This window comes from Onychomys torridus, chromosome 5 (genome assembly GCF_903995425.1).
Source record: "Onychomys torridus chromosome 5, mOncTor1.1, whole genome shotgun sequence".
NCBI lineage: Eukaryota > Metazoa > Chordata > Mammalia > Rodentia > Cricetidae > Onychomys > Onychomys torridus.
In genome coordinates, this window is record NC_050447.1 from 22,316,096 (window position 1) to 22,336,171 (window position 20,076).

The window sequence follows — 20,076 nt, forward strand, 5'->3', positions numbered from 1 at the left end:
CCCTTGCTTCATATAGTTTCAGAGGCTTAGTTCATTATCATCACAATGGGGGGCATGGTGGCATGCATGGTGCTGAGAAGTAGCTGAGAGCTTTACCTTCAGGTCCAAGGACAGCAGGGAGAGTATTTTTTAAATTATGTATATGAGTCTTTTGCTTTCATGTATGTCTGTACACCATGTGCATACCTGGTGTCCTCAGATGCCAGGAGAAGGCATGGGATCCCCAGAAATTGAAGTTAAGGATATTTGCCACCTTTCGGGTGCTGGAAATCCAATCCAAGTCTTATTATGGAAAAGCAGCTGGTGCCCTTAACCATCTGAGCCATTTCTCCTGTCCCATATGTATGTATGTTTAACCAAGTCTCCATCGGTCATTGCCTAATGAGTTAGTTTTATCAATTACAAATAACACTGTCTCATGAATAACTCTGTATCTGTACTTTTGTGTTATATATCTTGGGGATTTCAAGAGCATAAAGCCTGGTGCATTTTGGAGGCAGTGCATTTTTGGAGAGTGCGCTTAGAAAATGTAGGCCCGGCTACACTAGTGGAAACCCATCATCTGTGGGCTGGTGGCTGTGGAGCCCCCATGGGACTGGACTAGGCCCTGTGGATACGGAAGATGGTTGTTTGGCTCGAACCATTTGGGGGGCACTCAGGCAGGGAGATCAGGATCTATCCCTGGTCTATGGGCAGGCTTCTGGAATCCGGTGCCTGTGGTGTGACACCTTGCACAGCCTTGGTGCAGTGGGAAGGGGCTTGGACCTGCCTAGGCTCAGTGTGCAGGGCTCTGCCGACTCCCCATGGGAGACCTCGATTTGGGGGATGTGGGGGTACGAGGTGGCCTGGGAAAGAGGGCTGGGGGGTGAAGGAAGGGAGGGGGGTCTGTGGATAGCATTGGAGTGAGTAGAAATTTTCTTAATAAAGAAAAATGAAAAAAAAAATAAAGAAAAAAGATCAGGAAAAAAAAAAAAGAAAGAAAACGTAGGCCCGGAAAGTTCTGGCCTCCGGTCAGCAGGTGGCGCTGCGCGCACGTCTAGCCGGAAGCGCCGGGAACCCAGCGGACAAATTGCTGGTGGCGGCGCAGGCGCGCTGCGGGACTGGCGCGGGAGAGTGGCTGCGGGTCGCGATGCCGTACGCCAACCAGCCAACGGTTCGGATCACGGAACTCACCGAAGAGAACGTCAAGTTTATTATCGAGAACACGGACCTGGCGTAAGGCGGCGAAGGGAGAGGCGGGCGGCCGGGTGCTCGGGTCCCCCTGCGGGGCTGTGGCTTCGGGGACGCTCACACTGCCTGGCTTTCCTCCTGTAGGGTGGCCAATTCCATCCGGAGGGTCTTCATCGCCGAGGTGCCCATAATAGGTACGCGATCCTCCCTCGGGGCCCTGCCGCCGGCCCTCCGCTCCAGGTGGGGGGCTGAGAGCACTGCGGTGCTGCACGCTGGGCTGGGGCCGCCTAGGCCCGCCTTGGTGCGTGCCTTCCTCAGCAGCGTGGCTTCCAGCTCTGTTCCGACTACCCAAAAGCAACAGAAATTAAGACTAAACACTATTAAACAGCTGAGAGCTGCGGCCTCCTCATCCGTAGGGTGTCTTTTGAAAATGTATCTTAATTGTACAAACTAATGGGCTTCGTTGTGACATCTTCATGCACACAGAGTACTTGGATTCCAGTCCTTCCTGATAGTACCCTGCTATAGTTTCTTGTCTCTCCTCTCTTCTTTGTCCCTGGGCGTGAGAATGTGTGTGTGCATGTGTGGAGGTCAGAGACAGCTTGTGGGAGGGATTCTCTTCTTCTACCATATGGGCCTCAGGGATTGAACACGAGTCTTGACAAGTGCCTTTACTCTGCTGATAGGTACCCAGAACTCTTTTTTTAAAGTACTTGTTTATTATATGTATACAGTGTTCTGTCTGCATGTATACCCGCATGCCATAAGAGGGCACTAGATCTCATGTGAGCTGGGAATTGGGTTGCTGGGAATTGAACTCAGGACCTCTAGAAGAACAGCCAATGTTCTTAACCTCTGAGCATCTCTCCAAACCTGACTCTGCATTCTTAAAAATTGAGATTCACCAGCACTCGGGAGGCAGAGGCAAGCGGATCTCTGAGTTCGAGGCCAACCTGGTCTACAGAGTGAGATCCAGGAAAGGTCCAAAGCTACACAGAGAAACCCTGTCTTGGGGGAAAAAAAGTTGAGATTCCATATGAGAGAAAGCATGTTTGCCCTTATGACTTCCTCCTGCAAATTACATACTTTTGTTCTTTATCAGTGTGTGTGTAATATCACTTTTTGTTGTTGTTTTGTTTTTTTTCGAGAGGGTTTCTCTGTGTAGCCTTGACTGTCCTGGAACTAACTCTGTAGACAAGGCTGGCCTCGAATTCACAGAGATCTGCCTGCCTCTACCTCCCAAGTACTGGGATTTAAAGGTATGTGCTACCACCACCTGGCATACATTTTTTTTTTTTTTTATCCATTCTGGTAGGTGTCTTTTTTTAAATGGATCTCCTATTTCTATCGCATGTGTAGATCATGTAAGTTCCAAGATAGATAGAAAGACAAAACATGGACAAACACAAGGCAAAATATGATGGGTGTCTTCAGGGGGATCTGAATGGGTTTGGGGGGGTTTGTTTGTTTGTTTGTTTTTGAGATAGGAAGGAGCTCAAAAGGAGGGAGTGGCAGCATCTGTACACACATAAGGTTTTTAGAGGCTGGGAGTTTTCACCTGCCAGGGTGTGGGAGGATGGGGATGATGGGAGGTAGGGCATGGGAAAGCTCGATGTGGCCCTTGCTTGGGTTGAGGAAGTATTGCAGGGCAGAGCATGTTGGGAATCATTGTCTGGTCTTCTGACCTCTTCTTTTGTCCATACCAGTTACTTAGTAAATGGGCTCTAACACCGTTTGATTTCTTTCTTTCTTTCTTTCTTTTCTTTTTTCTTTTTTTTGGTTTTTCGAGACAGGGTTTCTCAGTAGCTTTGGAGCCTGTCCTGGACTAGCTTTGTAGACCAAGCTGGCCTCAAACTCACAGAGATCCACCAGCCTCTGCTTCCCAAGTGCTGGGATTATAGGCGTGCCCCACCACCGCCTGGCTCCGTTTGATTTCTGAATTTCATTGTTTATATGCAGATGTTTGCTTATGAATGACTAGGTACATGTGTAAGTGAAGCCTCTTTAAGCACACAGTCCTATACTCCCAGCAGTGAATGGAAGGGATTGGGTTTTATTGTTAGTGTACTTTCCCTATTGAAGACATTCAGTGTCCATCCACTGGTGGGAGTAAACTGGAATTTTAAAGGGGCGATCTGGTTATATCCTACAATGAGGTATGGACCATGAGCCACGTTAGTTCTATGATCTTTTCCCTAACTTTAGTTTTTAAATTATTTTTAATTATGTCTCTGTGTGTGGGTATTTGCAGAGGAGGCCAGGGGTCTCAGATCCCCCTGGAGCTAGAGTTAGAGGCAGTTGTGAGCCACCTGACGTGAACCATCCCTCCAAAAAGTTTCCCCACTTTTAAGTGCCCAAGATAGCTTTTGTTCATGGATTTGATATTCACACAGATAGCAGATTTAAAGTGATCTTTAGGGAATATTCAACTCCCTAAATATTCCACTCCCACAATATTCACTAAGTGAACGTGTGTGTGTGTGTGTGTGTGTGTGTGTGTGTGTGTGTGTTACCAGCAAGCCCTATACCCAATTCACTGGAGGCAGGAAGGTGTTAGGTATAGTGTGTGTGTGTGTGTATGGTTTAAATTAGATGCCTGAACCTTCAGCTATCACTTTGGAGTCAGAGTCTCTGGCGGCTTGGCCTGGGCACCTTCAACTTTGTAAACACTGAGTGATAAGCACTGAGTAATACTTAAGTCTTGAAAACAGCGCTGTATGTAGGTATGGAGATGTCTGAAGTCTCAGATGGTGGTTAGTCTCACTTACTGGTGCTGTTCTGTTGCCTTTTTCAGCCATCGACTGGGTTCAGATTGATGCCAATTCCTCAGTCCTTCATGATGAATTCATTGCTCACAGGCTTGGTAAGTTTGGGCATTGAGAAATGGAAGGGATTAAAGCTTCCTGTCCCCAGCCCGAGGGACTTACTTGTAGGATCTTGTGATTGCTTGGCTGCTCTTCGAAGCACTTTTCTGTGTCTTGCAGGATTGATCCCTCTCACTAGTGATGACATTGTGGACAAGCTGCAGTACTCCCGGGTATGTGTGTTGCTGGGTAGACTGGAGGCACAGGAAGTGGGGGCGGGGCGGGGGTGGTGCCTAGTTCTCCCAGGAATCTTCTGGCTGCCTTCCTCTGGCTGACTGTAGCATAGTTTAGAAACCATTGTGGAAACGATGTTTTAATACTGTGGTCCTTGGTTCTGATGGGGCTTCAGAATGACTGTGCTCTCAGCACATCCAGGCACCTCAATGAGCCTTACAAAAGGGAATACACGCCCCCAATGCCCATAATTCTTTTTTAAAGATAGTTTTTTACTTTTGTGTGTGTATATTTCTGCTTCTATGTATGTATGTGCAGGTGGGTTAGGGTGTTGGAAAAGGTCAAAAGAGGCCATCAGAGCCCCTGGAGCTAGAGTTACAGGCAGTTGTGAGCTGCTGGATATGGATCCTGGGAACTGAACTGGGGTCCTCTGCAAGAGCAGTAAGTGCTCTTAACAGCTGGGCCATCTCTCCAGCCCCACCATGCTGCCGCTGCCCCACCCCAATTTATTATTTTTTATGACAGGCTCTCACTGTGTCGCCCTGGCTGGCCTTGAACTCCTAGAGATCTGCCTGCTTTGCCTCCTGAGTGCTGGGATTAAAGGCATGTGCTACCATGCATGACTGAGAAATATTAATGAACACTCATTTGTTGTTTTTTGTTTTGTTTTTTCTCTACAGTTACCAAATGCTAATGTTTTACTACATTTGCCTTATTTTTTTATATATAGTGTTATTTCCCCTAATTTGGAAAGATGTTTTTCTGTTCTTCCCTTGCTTGTTGTATTTTCTATAATTCCCAAGCTGGTCCGCATAGTGCAGGACAGGTAGAACTATAGTCCCATGACAACCTTGGTCCTCTGGTTTGGGCACTGCTGTATTAGCAGTGTGCCCCCTAGTGGTAGCCTGCAGCAGTGACCGTGGAAAGGACGTGTAGTTGCCAGCGGGTAGACAAGTTGTCTATAAGCTTGAGCAACCATGAGGGTGGTGCACCAGATGCCACAGCCCAGAAGAGGCCTGGGACTGTGGTCAGCCCCTCGTCACCAAGAAGAAACTGAGAAGAGCTGGTTAGTAGAAGCAGGGAGTCCAATCTACTGGTTCCTACTGTCCTTCCTGCCTCAGGACTGTACATGTGAGGAGTTCTGCCCTGAGTGTTCTGTGGAGTTCACTCTTGATGTGAGGTGCAATGAAGACCAGACTCGCCATGTTACCTCTCGGGATCTCATCTCCAACAGCCCCCGGGTTATTCCGGTCAGTGCCTTTGCTCTTCTCTGTCTGGCTCCAAGTGGGACAGGTTGGAGTGATCCTTATGAGATGTGGTCATAAAGTCACCTGCCCTGTGACCATCTACTTTAAACTGCCACCTAGAAGTGCTGGTCCTGAGTTCTTGAACAGAGCAATATTGGTGCTGTGTGCCCTGTGTTGTCCAAAGACCCTCTTAAAAGCCATTGGACTGTTTGGACAACTCTGCCGCCTCCTTCTCAGGCCTCCTTTCCCTAGCTTGACAGATTACAGACTGGATCTCCTGGGAGACAGTTGCCAGAGGGACTGAGAGGTGAGAGGCTAACGCACACTTGTTTGGGCTTCCTACAGGTGACATCCCGGAACCGGGATAACGACCCCAATGACTATGTGGAGCAGGATGGTAAGGAGGTGGGGTGGGATGGTAAGGGGGTGGGGTGGGATGGTAAGGGGGGGGGGGGCACATGCTGGTGGCCAGAGGATGCAGAGATTAGATGTACAGTCTTGAGTTGCCTGCTCTTTGTTGCTCATCTTTAGACCCTTTTGTGGGTTGTCTTCATGCAGTCCGGGGGTCAGAAGTTGGAGAACTGGCCTCTCTTGGTTCCTGGCTTACTCTCACCTCTCTCTGCAGACATCCTTATTGTCAAGCTGAGAAAGGGCCAAGAGCTGAGACTGCGAGCCTATGCCAAGAAGGGCTTTGGCAAGGAACATGCCAAGTGGAACCCCACTGCAGGGGTGGCTTTTGAATATGACCCAGACAACGCACTCAGGCACACAGTGTATCCCAAGCCTGAGGAATGGTATGTGCTGGCAGGGAGTGGGGACTAGCAATGGCCGTAATGAGAGGTGGGGTGGTAGGTGCTCTGAGAGCCTTGCTAAAAGCAGAAGTGGCCACTGTGCTTCCCATGCTTGCCCTCAGGCCAAAGAGTGAGTACTCTGAGCTGGACGAGGATGAGTCACAGGCTCCCTATGACCCTAACGGCAAGCCAGAGAGGTAAGACCCTGGTCCTGCTTGGGACTGTCATTGTAAGAATATAGGTGTGGGAGGCTGTTACCTAGCCAAGCCCCATCTGCCCCCATGACAGGAGAGCTAACTGTCTGACTTATGTACACATTCTAAGTTTGTCTTCATCCCCCTCCGGTCACCATGAAGAAAGAGGCCTTACTGTTATCCCATGTTGTCTCTGGCCTGCCTGTTCAGGCTCAGGCCAGAGCAGAACTGACCAGAGCCCTCCCCTGAAGAACTAGCCTGTGTCGTGTATGATTTTTGTCCTTTCCTCCTGTTTCCAGTGTAGAAATGCACATACACAGTCATTGTAGAGTTTTCAACAGCCCCCTCCCTTTTTTTTTTTTTTTTTTTTTTTTTTTTTTTTTAAGACAGGGTTTCTCTGTGTAGCTTTGCACCTTTCCTGGAACTCACTTTGGAGACCAGGCTGGCCTCGAACTCTCAGAGATCCGCCTGCCTCTGCCTCCCGAGTGCTGGGATTAAAGGTGTGCATCACCACCGCCCGGCAACAATGCCCTTTTGAAGTAGCTGTAGCTTCCTTGAGGAGCTGCAAAGTGGATCTGGACCTCTGTGCATAAGAGGTTTTAGGTAAAGTCAGCCCTGTCCCAAGATCAAGTGCCCTGTAGGAGTGAAGTCTCTCAGGATAGAAGGGAAGCCTGCCTTATGAGGGCTCTTACCCTACTCTTGTCTCTCAGGTTTTACTACAACGTGGAGTCCTGTGGTTCACTGCGCCCTGAAACCATTGTCCTCTCGGCCCTCTCTGGGCTAAAGAAGAAGCTGAGTGATTTACAGACTCAGTTAAGCCACGAGATCCAGAGTGACGTGCTCACCATAAACTAGCCGCAGCTTGTCTGCTGAAGGCGACTAGGTTCAAGGTGACCACTGGACTTCAGGTCTCGGGAGCCCTTCTGGGCTGTGGACTGCAGTTTGCTCTAAGCTGCCTGGAAGGTCATCAGAGTCAGGGCTTCTACTGGTATTAGGCAGGGCAGTTTCTTAGGAGGCATTTAGCATCCCTTCCATCCTGTTTCTTAGCTCACTAGTAGGGGGCCCTATTGCTTCCTAGTTGAGAGCCACTGGCCTAGACATTTGGTCCCTTCAGCTTTTTAAATCTTTACCCAGGGAAAGGAGTTTTCACAGCCCTACCTTAGGCATCTGGCATTGGGTCTGAGTATTAGGGCCATTGAAGCAGCCTGTGACCTTTCAGGTCCTCTTCCCAGGGTCAGGGCCCACTTACTGGCACTTGAAGTTTCAGGTGTCCCTAAGCTGAGAAGTCACCCTTTGGGACTGGTATTAGACCCTGGCTGTCCTCTCTGTCCACAGGTGAACTTGGTGTTTTATACTCCGGCCTGACACTTGGGGCTGAGGGTACCACAGACCCCTCCCACATTTCCTTTCTCTTTAGTGAAGTTCAGGCCCTGCCCTTAGCATGTCTCCAGGCAGGAATAGACCCACCACCCACAGTGGTTTTCAGCCTGGGGAAAAGCACACACCAGCACAGAAAGGAAGGGATATTTATTGATCAACAGTAGATGTCTTTTACAAGTTTTTATTTTTGGCAATAAAGAGCACAACATAATCTCCTTCATGCGTCATCGTGCAGCTAGCTGAGCCAGCTCTTTCCCTCCTGAGGATTTGGGCCCATTTCTTCTACAGACTAGCTGACCTCTGGGTGGTCATGGCCTGGGTCAGTTAGAGCTGGACTGGCCATGCCATCTCCGTGGCTCTAGGGCACCTCTGGGAGGGGCCTCCTTATCATCCTGCCACAAATGTGAACAGTGGTTATTTACAAGGTCTGTTCCCACAAATCAGAACCCTAAAGTATTAAAAAACAGAAACACGCAACCAAAGGTTTGATGTGAATAGAAAGATAGCCCTTCTGCACGGTAGTCAATAAATACCAGCACTAGAAAATCAATTGCTTTAATTGCATTTCAGCAGGGAGCTCAGCACCTTGTGGGGAGATGGGAAGGTCTTGGTTTTGGAATCTGGCCTGGGGTGGCTGGCCCAGGGCAAGGGATTCCCCTTGCTGGAGCCCCATACCCCTGCTCAGTAAAGGAGGGCAGCAAGGTGCGCCCCACAGTAGTCCTGCTGAAGCCTTCTGGGCTGGCCCTAGCCATCCTCTACTGCAGAGGTGATGGGTGCCCTGCCTGAAGACATCTTCAGCCTACTGAGCAGGAAGGAGCCAGTGCAGAACGTGCATTTTAAAACCAGATGCCGCCTCTGCTTAATACTCCTAAGTGCAAGGCTACCACATGGTACAGCAAAGTTTGGGTCCTTCCTGTGTCACTGTTGGCCCAGAGGACAGAAGCTACCTGCTATCTTGGCCCTTAGGCTTCTGAGGAAGAGCCCACAGACAGCACTGGTCTGATTGTCCCCCTACTCTGACCCTGGCAGCTCAAACAGTCTGGCAACAGGAGAGCTGTATCACTGAGGACAGGAATGGCTGCCCTCATACTCAAACAGCCTTGACCATGCCTGGTCGTGGAATTAAAAAAGGGTATGTGTTGGGGAGGGATAAAGGGAAGCCTCATTAATACAGAATATGTCATAAGCCATATATATTAAAACCATTAACAGTATATAGTCCCACGGTGGCTCCAGCCCCTCATGCTCAGGTGGTGTGGCCAGCCAGTGCTGAGGTCCAGCCTCACCCTTGAGGGCAAGGAGGGACAGCTTGCTCTCTTCAGGCTCTTGGCCAACAGCTCCTTAAGGCTGTCCATGGGCTGCTGCAGTTAGCCTTCCCACAGGTGGCCCAGCAGTCATCAGCACCCACCAGTCCAGCTGTCACTGGGAAGGGCTCTTGGTCTCACTGCTGTCCTCCTGGCTGGGCTGTGGCTTAAGCAGGATGAATCTGTTCAGGAGGTCTGTTTCTGAGCTGGCTTGGGCTGCCCCATACCCTTCACCTGTGGTCAGAGATGCAGGCTCAGAATTTGAATCCAGGACCAAAGACCCGTGCCTGGAGTCCTCCAGGGACAGGACACAAGGACTCACCACAGCTGGAGACTTCAGCAATGTTCTGAGAACCCGTGATATGGTGCCAGTACGCACTGCGGGGCAGCATCGTGGTGGGCGTGCAGGGGTAGGAGTAGTGTTCGGTGCCCTTGTTGAGCAGCTGTGGCACAGAGAAGGGGCCCTTGTGTTAGTTCTGGGGGCACTGCTGCCGGCCCAAGGCCCTGCCTGACTCACCTGTGAACACGATGGTGGAAACTTAGCTGGCATATGCCCCACCTCCCATGCTCTGGAGCAACAGCCACTGCCTCACCCTCACGTTCTTCTCCATTTCCAGCAGGACCCGCTTGTGCTGCTCAGCGATTGCCAGGGTGGCACTGTGAACCCGTTGGTAAATCTGCTCCCCCTCCTGTGTCTGAAAGGTGTAGAGTCCTTCCCCAGCGTCACACATTCTAAGGACACAGATAGCAAGGAGGGCAAGGTGTCAGGAGTCCCACCGTGTGGGTGTGCAAGTTCTGTATGCCAGCTGTGGTTGTACCAAGGCCTCCAGGGACAGGGTAGCCACCACATACCCAGTGGAGGTAAATTAACCTGTCCTACCGCCCTCTGGTCTGCACACTGAACAGTCTCTGCACGCATTTTACAGAAGAGGGAACAAGCATCCAGTATGAGAGTAGCTACGTCAAGGTTAAGCGGGGTGGTACAGAGCTGAAGGCTGAGGCTGGCTGAGGGGCCTTCCCTATCAGGCTCCTTGCTCTTTTAATCCTCTATAGGAAACGGCTGCTAAAGCCAGAATCACAAAGCCAGAAAGTGCCGCTGGCGGCAGTGACCAGGCCAGGGAGCTATGCTTTGGTATCCGGCTTCACTCGACCTGCAAGCTCATTATTACTTCTTCAGGCCTTGAGTTCCTCGTCTGTAAAACTGAAGCATTCTATCCCCTCTGGGTAATATGCCTGATGCTGTGCAGCGAGCAGCCTCCATGGTGGCCGTGTGGGATAGGGTGGGAGGAAAGAGGGTATTACCTGCCCGCCTCAAAGGTAAAACGTGTAGCATCTCGGCCATAACGGCGCAAGGAGCAGAGGGGCCACGAGACGAGCTTCACGCGGGGGTTGTGTATGTCCCAGAGGTAGATGTTCTCGTGGGTGATCTGCAGCTTGCACTCGCCATACACGTCCAGGTTGGGGCAGGGCAACAGGAAGACGTTGAAGCGCTCTGCAGAGCAGAGGATAATGACGGCAGGGCTAACTGGGGGTCCCACCTTCCCCTCCCCACCTTGAGACCCAGCACTGGCCTCACCTGTCTGCTCGCACTGTACTCCTGGGGCCAGGAGGTCGGGCTCTCCCAGACTGATGTCATTGAGCCGTGACCCCAAACACTCCACTGACAGTGTCTTGTACCACTCTTCTGCCTCCAGCTCTAGAGAGAAGTCACACTTGATAGTTCTGTCAGCCCAGAGTCCCCAGCAGCCCACCCAGACTACCTTGGCTTGAATCGCTGCACTCTGTGGGGAGGGCAAGGCCTTCCTGCCAGGGTTGGCCCTGCTCTCTTACCCCACTGCCTGGACCACTGACCGTTACCAGCCCAAGGAGACCAGTTGGGCCTGCAGCCCTGAGGCCTCACCTGAGTCACAGGTGAAAGTACGAGCCGAGTCATCCGTGAATATGATAGCCACTGCCTGCCTCTTGGTTTCCTTGGGGAGCCGTGTGACACACTTGACGTTGCTGATCTCAGTCACCTGGGAGAACATCCCAAGAGGCTTAGCCCGGCTGGGGCACTTCACCCCACCTCCCATAGTTACACCCCCGCCAGGAAGGTACTCTCAGACCTCAGGACTCAGCAAGTCATCTTTGCTCACAGGTGGGGGGAGCTAGGGCCCAGGCCCCTAACCTTGGGGCAGCCTCGGAGGCACACTGACTTCTCATCAGGATACTTCTCCAGCCGCTGGGGCCCCTTGCTGGAAGATTTCCGGAACACCAGCCAGCACCTCCGGTAGATCTGTGGGTCAAGAACAGAGGTCAGGTTGCTGCTGGACCGTGATCCCCAACAATGCTGCCCTGAAGCTACCCCAGCCTCCTGAGGGAGCAGTACTACACCCTTCCCTGGATCCTAGCCTAGAGAAAACTAGCAGCCTCCAGAGGGGCAGCCCACCCCACATGGCCAGGGTGGTGGTCATGATCAGCTCTGTTGAGTTGTTCTGTGATCCTCCGTGTGCTGAACGTGACTAGTGTAACGGAAGGAGCATCTGTGGAATGCTTCCTAGCCAGTCGGTGTCAGGGTCACTCCAGAGGCCAATTCTATTGTCTCCGTTTCAGAGACAAGTGGGCCAGGAAGAAGGCAAGAAGGAAGGACCTAACAAGTGGAGCGCCTATCAAGATGGAATTGCCAGGGACACACCCATTACCACAGAACTGACCGCTCTGGCCACCACAGTCTCCCAGGGACAGGAAGTGCCCCCACCCCCTGCACTCAGCCAGCTTCGCATCACCATGGCCCTGTTTTTGGGCCCAGACAAGGCTCTGGTGTGAGGGGCATCACTCTTGCTCCCAGGGCTTCCCCTCACCACTTACCAACAGTGTACCACAGGGGGTTCCCATGGGGACCAGAGGCCTACAGAGGGTCAGGGGACAGAGCTTAGAACTAGCTATGCCCACACAGCACAGTACCTTCCCTGGGCAGTTTCTTGCCTGTCCTAATCACTCATGCCCTGTGCTCTAGGCCACTGAGAGTCTCCAGAGCTTCATAAACTCCCAAGGAGGGAACTTGTGCAGACAAGCTGGCCTAGAGACACCATGAAAGGTTGTCCCAGACCTCCATAAACTGCCCATCTGAACTCTTCTTGCAGGGCCCCTCCCTCCCACTGCAGGCTCTCTCCATTGGTGATGGATTTACCAGCTCCTGCCAGCAGGCGTCAAGCCTGGCAGGCATGTTCCCTAGATAGCCCTGTGCCAATATCATTGCAAATAAGAGGCTCCTGAAGGGGCTTGGGCTGAGTAGAGGAGGGAGGAGACCCCTGGGCCACAGTCCCACGGGCTGGCCACCAGCTCGGCTATCTCCTCTGCCATAGGTACACCAGGCCTTTGGCAGGCAGGTCACAGAGCAAAATGGACCTAGACAGCCCCTCTCCCTGGAACTCCCTAGAGCTGGCCACTTCAGGCTCCAGTCTGGAACCCTGGGAAGTGTGTCTGCCTCTGCACCCCCTGTCCCTAGCTCAGTCCTGGTCTGTTCACTTGAGCCTTTTTAAAGCAGAGACATGTATAGCATATTCTCACACCACTTGCTGATACCTGCTGGCAATTACTGACAGCTATGCTGAGCAGGTGAGCGGCCATGTGAAGGACAGGGTGGACAGGAAGATGGACAGATGGGTGAATGGATAGATAAATGAATGGTGAGCTGCCCAAGCACCCCCACCCCCAGCAGGCAGCAACCTGGGAGTAGAGGCCTGCCCCCCTCCCCCAGCACCCTGGTTGCCTGGTTACAGGATACACACTCACACAACCCCAGGGAGCCATGCACTCAAGAGCTCTCTCCTCACTTCTCACAGGTCTTTGATCAGCTCTTCCTAAGCACTTTGCCAGGCTCTACTCTGCTGGGGAAGGGAGGGAGGCCTGGCAGGTAGGAGGGGAGGGTGGGCTCTACCCTCTTTCCCTTGCTTTCAGCACCCCCACCCCAACCCTGATCTCTGGAGACTGAGACAAGAACACTGCCTGGAGCAACTGCAAACTGCAGCCCCTCACAGGATCGCCGGGTAAGCTCAGATCTGTGGAGAGCAGAGTCTCTGGGTAGAGTAGACACCAGTCTGGGCCAGGCCACACCCCACCTCCCGGCTCTTTCCCCGGTCTATCCACTCTGCACTTGGGATCTGGGAATCCCCCAGGAACAGGGCTGACACTGACCCCACCTGACCACCCTGTAGCGAGTGCTTCCCTGGCGAGCCCTGCCCTAGACAGAGCCTCAGCTCTGCTGGCCCCTAGGGACTTGCTGGATCTAAGCATGGGGATAAGGGATGGTGACAGGAGCAAGGTCCTCATTCTCTGGGCCTCTGGGCCTGGCCTCAGCCTTGCTCTTTGTTCTGTCTTGGAAAGAGCAGGGTCTCTACCAGGCTTGAGCCAGCGAGACTCCAAATAGGCCCAGCAGCCCTGCCTCAATCCACTGATGGCCCAGCCGATGGCAGTGGGTTGCTGGAACAGAAATCTCTCTCACACACACACACACACACACACACACACACACACACACACACACACACACGGTGGCCCTGAGGAAGCCAGGTGATCCCTGGGCATCTCCTCACCCTCAGGCTAGCTCAGGAAGCCTTGAGCCTAACCCATCAAGGTAGCAGGGAAGGACAGGAGTCCTGGATCAAACAAGCTTGAGTCACCTGTCACCAGGGCTTGCTTTCCTGCTGGGAAGAGCCTCCCATTGGATGAGAGGGGATGGGCAGGGGAACAGAGGCTTCAAAGGGACCCTGGGGCCCTACTCATGGCTCTGGGGGATTTTCCTCAGCTGGAAACCTGTATGGGCTGAGTAGGGGTGTGTGGCCCTCCAAGCCCCAGCTCAGGGCTACCTCCAACAATGCCAACAACTCCAAAGAAAGCCGCCTATCCCAGAGCAAGGGCCATTTCACCCACACATCAGGGAAGTGTCAGCCTCTGCCCCGCCCCCATGCCCGGACCCCTACCTCCCTACAAGCCACTCTCCTTAACACTTCTTTAGTACCCAAAACAACCACCTAAAATATGAGTCCAGGCTCAGAGCAAGTTGAGAAGCAGGTGCATGGTGGCAGAGGAGGGGGTGGGGAGGTGGGGGTGGGAGGGGTCACGTTAAAGAAGAGGTGGGGAGCAAGGCGAGGAAGGGAGAGAAAAGGGGGTGGGGAGCAAGGGGAGGAGGCTCAGGAGCCAAAGCGGCTCTCTGCCCTCAAAGCCTTGCTCCCAGTCACTCCTGCTACCCTGCTACCCTGCTACCCGGTGGTGGCCACAACTTCAACAATGGCAGGGATGCCTCTGACTACTGTCCAGTGGCTGGGATGCCAGCCAGCCCAGCTGGGGCAAGAGATGCAGTCGGCAGAGGCTGGCCAGGCACATGCCAGCCAGCCAGTGTTGAGAAACCTCAAGCCACAATCACACAGTACCCGGAGCCGGCGGGGGGCCCCACACACCGTTCCTCCAGACCCGTCCTCCGGACTGTTTACTGACAAGGGCCCCCGCCAGGGTGGCTCACCCCGAGCTTCCTGCTCTTCATCTTCACATAGCCTTGCTTGACGATGTCGTTGAAATTGGTCGCCATGGTTGTCCCTCTGTCTTTGGGGTGCCGGCTGGGCTGAGGCCGGGAGGGGTGCCCAGGTGATAAGCCCAGGTGTCTTGGTCTTCCCTGATCACCTGTTCAAGACACTCCTCACCTCCCCCGCCTCATCATTGTTCTAGCAGCTCCTTCGCCCAGCTCCTGCTGGAAACCCAAACGACAGGGAGATTAGAGCCTGTGACATCTTTCTCTCCCCCGGCTGTCTCGTTCTTTTTTCCTTCCTCTTCCCACACTCCTCCCTCCCTCTGCCCGCCCGCCCTTCCTCCTTCCCTTCCTCCCCACCCCAGGACGGCAGAACCATTCAGGAAAAGCGAGGTGGAGGCAGAGCAGGAAAATGGTCCGGCCCAGTCCCCTCCCTCAAGGCTGGGGTTGGCAGTTAACCCCTTCCTGGGCTGGCTAGCTTTCGTTCTGCTTGCTGTGGAGGTGATACCAAAGGAAAAAAAAAAAGGGAATGGACCAGAGGCAGCTGGCTCTGGGGGAGCCTGGCCCCTCGGCTTGGCAGCACCTGGCCACCCTGCTACAACTTTGGGGCAGACTTAAGGCAACTTGCCAGAGCACCCCCTCCTGGGTACTGGAATCCCAGCGGCGAACTTCCAGGAAATGGCCCAGGGTCCTGTATCTACAGAAGCCTGCACTTCCAGCTCAAAGACTCTTGGTTCCACAGACCCCAAGCCCTCTGCCCACCACACTACACTTGGTTCTCCCCAGCCCCGATGAGAGGCTGGGAGTCACCAGCTCAAGCCATTCAGACCCTGCTCCTGGCCCCTGGACTCTTGGGCAGCTCTTCTGGGTGCTGGTGTTTCTAGAGTAAGAGGGCAGAGTCCAGGGGGTGGGGCCGATAAGTCTGAGGAATGTGTGGGACTGTAGGCTGTGGCCTCTGAGGAAGTAGACACTTAGCCTGGTCCTGAGCTAGGAGTAGACCAGCCTAGGGGTGGGGACATGGCCCCAGCAGGCCATTCGTTCTAGCCAAGCAGTGTTATGTCCTGAGCATGGTCAGGCATTAATTATAGGAAGGATGACCCAGGGTAGGGGATATAGCCTAGGCAACACAGGAAGAAACAGGAGTTGCAGGGGGGAGGTTTGGGATCAGTTAACACAGACCCAGGCAATCTCAGCCGTGACCCAATCTAACACCTTCATATTAAACACTAGAAAAGGTTGCCCAGAGAGAGTAAGCCACCAGCCTGAGGTCACACAGCAAGCCCAGGATACAGCCAGAAAGGAATGAGAAGCTCCCGAGTGGAACGCTGTCCCGCAGTCCCCTTTGGCTGCTGCCACCACCTAAGCTGTCTCTGCCATGAAGCCTCAGATTTATGCTAGCAACATGGCTCCCCACATCTCCAGGAACACTGGGCAGCAATGCACCAGCATTTCTGGAGTCAGCTGGACATCTGCGTTTCCAGGATGGGGCCCTAGGGCAAGCAGGAATCTCAATCCGCCAGCATCTTGACATTAATTAATCTCTTAGACGCCTGTCTATTGAGTCCCTAACAAGGAACAGATGGGACCCCCCAGTGGGCACATGCAAACAAGGTGTGGGAGAGCAGTTACTCTCTCCTGGGTACAGTGACAGTCCCCCAGGCCCACTGCATCCTCTCTTGCAGATCCCATGTCCAGAATGTTCCCACAGCAAATGTTCTGCCTCTCCTGGGGCTAGTCCTCACCAGCCCTGCCACCCCTGGGCTCTGGCAGAGGGGTCATTTTCCTAGCTCTGTCTCCACCACCTACCTCTGGGGTTGTCTTGTCCCAAGAACAAGTACTGGCGCCATGGAGTTCCCTCCTAAGGTGTCTAGCAAGCTGACCCCCAGCAGTCAGTCCACAGCACTGAAGGCCAGTTTCCCAACCTGCCTACAAGAAGCCACCAGGCTCAGGGGTCATCTAAGGTGGCCCAGACAACCAGGAGCATGACTCTAGTAGGCTCTAATCCCTTAGCTTTCACATTTTTTCCCCTAAAGGATCTGGGTAGGATGTGGTGATATATGCCTGTAATCCCAACACTAGGGGGCAGAAGCAGGAGGGATGCCACAAGTTCAAGGCCCATCTTTCTACTTTAACTGAGGAAGTGAAGCCAGAAGTGCAGACATGCTGCAGACCCTCCTGCCCAGTCCTGCCCATAAACCTACTACACACCAGCCTCCATATGTCCAATGCAGGCAACTCCTTGGCTCCATTAGCCATTTCCCCTGCAACCCATGGAACAGGCCACCAAGGCCTCAGAGCTTCCTGCTGTGTCTGCCCACAGAACATCCAGCCCCAGAACCACTGAGAAGCAACATTTATGGAAGAGCCCAAGACCTGGCAGCCAGCTCTGGCCTCTGATCGATCTCTTCAGTCTCCAGTTAGGTTGTAGGAGCAAATACTAACCCAGGACCCAAAATGGAGTGCAAAGAGGGTTGGGAAGGTGAGGATGGAGAAGGGAGCACCAGGAGGGGGATCCATGCCCACCCCTCCCCCCTGCCAAGAGGGAGGACTCGATCTTAAACAGAAAGTCATCTCCAATCTGCCCCAAGAAGGTCCCTCAAAGGCTCAACAGACAAGAACTAGGGGCAGTGAGAAAGCCCCTGCCCATCCATGGCCACCACCAGCCTCTCACAGGCCTGCAGAGGAACAGATACCTCCAAATGTGAAAGGACCTGAGGTATTGCACCCTCATCTTTGGGCATGAAGCCCTTGAGTATTGGGGGTTTTTTGTTTTTTGTTTTTTTTGAGCTGAGGATCGAACCCAGGGCCTTGCGCTTGCTAGGCCAGCACTCTACCACTGAGCTAAATCCCCAACCAGCCCTTGAGTATTGTATACCTACCAAGATGGCATCGCTGGGCTTCCAGTGGCCATCCTCATGTTCTAGGAGGTAAGCCCCCCTCCTTCCCCCCCCCCCCGCCACATACACACATCTCTCCTCTATCCTGGTATCAATGTGGTTGGCTATTCTCGGAGGGATAGTAGCTGCCTTGGGCCAGGCCACCACAAAAAGTCAGGCTGGACAACACACTGCTGCCCTCCCAGGAAGGGCAGCCTCCTGTAAGGAGGGCGCAGGAGGCTTCCTGGGGCCCTTCCTACCCACCTGCCCCATGGGCAGCACTGCGTGCTCCCTCCCAGAACCCCGCCTGGAGGCTTTGGCTGCAGAACAAACAGGAGAGTCTGAGTGCTGCCCTGCCTGGCCATGGTGCCCCACCCCTGACAGATCAGATCTTATCAGGGCTGCAGGTCAGCCCTACCTGGACACCATCTCACTGTCATCTGTCTGTTTCCACCTCACAGCAGAGATCTGATTGCTGGTGGGTTGTCTCCAGCATGGAGAACTCTCCTGATTACTTACCCAGCTGCCCCATCCTTCTGTGGTTACTATCTGGGGCCAGCAGGGTGCGCTCCCACAGATTCCCATGCCCTGTCCAAGGACAGCCACAAAGACTGACCAAATACTGAACAGGGCAGAGGAACATCAGAAAGACAAGACATCTGAATACTCATGGTCCCCTGGAGTGTGGTCCAATGCCCCACATCACTGCTGTCTGATCTCCCCTGGAACCCTGCCACTTCTCAATAAGTAAATGCCTTCTCAGGGAAGCTCACTGCACTTACTTTTCCCTGTCTCTAACACAATTTCCTTCCTTGGTCTCGAGGATATTCCACTGCCTCAGTCAGACCTCAGCTGAAAGTTCGCCCCTCCTAAAGGCCCTCCTGACACCCTGGCCTTGCTAATTAGCTGTCTCACAGCATCCAGTGTTATGGTCTATCGCACGTCACTATGAGATTTTCCTGTTCCTTATCTGTCACTTGGTCATGTAGAGATACCAACAACGACAGCTCCCTGATGTCCAAGCCTCTTCTATCCAGTTACAGCTCCATTCCAGTGGCCAGGACACCCACAGAGAACAGAGTAGGTGCCCAACCTAGGGAGGGACACTAATTTCATCTAGGATTGTCCCCATCCTTTCCCCTCACCACCACTATCTAGCTCTGCTCCCAGAGTGTGTGAGCAGCAGCAGGCTCTCACTTCTCTGCATCTTAGTGCAACTGGCAGGACCAGCCAAGTCCAAGAGACCAGGAGAACCAGTGGGGTCCATGATCCACAGTTTGGTTCAAGGTTGCCTCAGGGGATTTGTGCTGCTGCTGACACTGTCTCTGAGCTTGGCTAGGGGCCCCACCTTAGCTAGTGTTGTTGGATGAGGTCACATCCAGCCTGTTGCCTTGCCGAGGACTACCCAGCACCCAGGCACAGAGAAAAGCAACATAGTGAGAGGTTCCCAGCTTCGGGGACCCACCTGGGATGCCTACACAGCAGCCACATTTCTCTGAAAAGGGCCGGCAAAGAACGGGCAGGAAGCACAGCCCCCGGCGGCTGTTGGAATGTGCTGGGGCTGACGCCCGGCCCCGAGCTGCGCTGGCTTATCAAAGCCCTCCACCCCAGCCCTCCATCCAACTGTTTGGCAACTCTTCTGCTCCCACAGCTTCAGGCAGGCAGGCTGCACAGAGCCCCTGTCTGCCCAAGGCTCTGCTCTTGTCCCTTTGCAGTGACAGTAACCAGTTAGCTGGCTCCAAGGGAAGAAGGTGGACAGAATCCCAGAGCTAGAGGAGAAAGATTTTAGGGCTGGAGACTGCTGGCCCGGAGGACAGCAATGAACAGGAAAGCCACTTGCAGGTCCGGGTAGACAGTAGGGGGAAGCCTTGGAATTTGGGGAGCAGGAAGGCAAAGAAAGCTGCTTCCGGAAAGAGGCTCAGGGAGCCGGGGATCTGGTTTTCTCTGATGGGAAACGTGGGGGGTGCAGGTGAGGTAAGGTCTAGACCTGGGCTTCCCAGAGATGGGAGCTGGGTGGGGACGGCTCAGGGAGTTTCAGGGTCCCGCTGGCTTCGAGGGGCGCGTCTGAGCCCTCCTCCCTTAAAGCAGGACGCTCCCGTGGCTGGTTCCCGAGGTGACCCAGGGCACTTCAGGGTGAAAGTCGCCGGGATCTCACAGCTCGGTGCGGCCTAGGGACCCCCTCCCCGCCTCACACTCCCCTATTTACCTGGGCGCCGAGGCCCGGGTCGGGGTCGCTGGCTCCGCAGGTTGCGGGGCGGGCTCATGCCCGCGTCTCGGCGCAGCCCGGCGCGGGCGGCGGGGTGGCGGCGAGCTGCTCCGGCTGGAGACTGGAGTGAGGCGCAGCCTCCAGGTCCGGATCCAGCGGAGACTCTGGAGGTAGCCGGTTCTGCTGATCCCGCGACGCCACGCCCCTTGAGGCCACGCCCCGCGCCGCCCTGGCGCCACACCACGCCCCACCGCCACGCCCCCGCCCATCCCTGGCATTGTGCCACGCCCCTTCCCAGAGCCACGCCCCAGCCGGGAGATCCGCCCAGTCCCGGAGCTCCGCCAACGCCGTGCAGGACCTAAGTTTC

At 53.8% G+C, this 20,076-nt stretch overlaps 2 protein-coding genes across 3 annotated transcripts; one reads left to right on the plus strand and one right to left on the minus strand.

The window, feature by feature from the left end:
• Window positions 1-1,069: 1,069 nt before the first annotated feature.
• On the plus strand, window positions 1,070-8,297 carry Polr2c (RNA polymerase II subunit C). Its single transcript, XM_036187978.1, has 9 exons — window positions 1,070-1,215; window positions 1,315-1,364; window positions 3,965-4,033; window positions 4,155-4,207; window positions 5,330-5,458; window positions 5,801-5,852; window positions 6,081-6,249; window positions 6,369-6,443; window positions 7,151-8,297. Exons 1-9 carry the CDS (start codon window positions 1,130-1,132, stop codon window positions 7,293-7,295), a joined length of 828 nt encoding a protein of 275 aa, XP_036043871.1. The 5' UTR covers window positions 1,070-1,129; the 3' UTR covers window positions 7,296-8,297.
• Dok4 (docking protein 4) lies at window positions 7,953-19,898 on the minus strand. 2 transcript variants are annotated; one of them, XM_036187977.1, is made up of 9 exons: window positions 19,710-19,898; window positions 14,625-14,846; window positions 11,292-11,399; window positions 11,025-11,139; window positions 10,701-10,820; window positions 10,427-10,616; window positions 9,718-9,856; window positions 9,447-9,567; window positions 7,953-9,358 (listed from the first exon to the last, which is right to left on the minus strand). In XM_036187977.1, exons 2-9 carry the CDS (start codon window positions 14,688-14,690, stop codon window positions 9,240-9,242), a joined length of 978 nt encoding a protein of 325 aa, XP_036043870.1. In that variant the 5' UTR covers window positions 14,691-14,846; window positions 19,710-19,898; the 3' UTR covers window positions 7,953-9,239. The 2 variants fall into 2 exon arrangements, with proteins under 2 accessions (XP_036043870.1, XP_036043869.1); XM_036187976.1 differs by lacking the exon at window positions 19,710-19,898 and having other exon boundaries at window positions 14,625-14,927.
• Window positions 19,899-20,076: the final 178 nt, after the last annotated feature.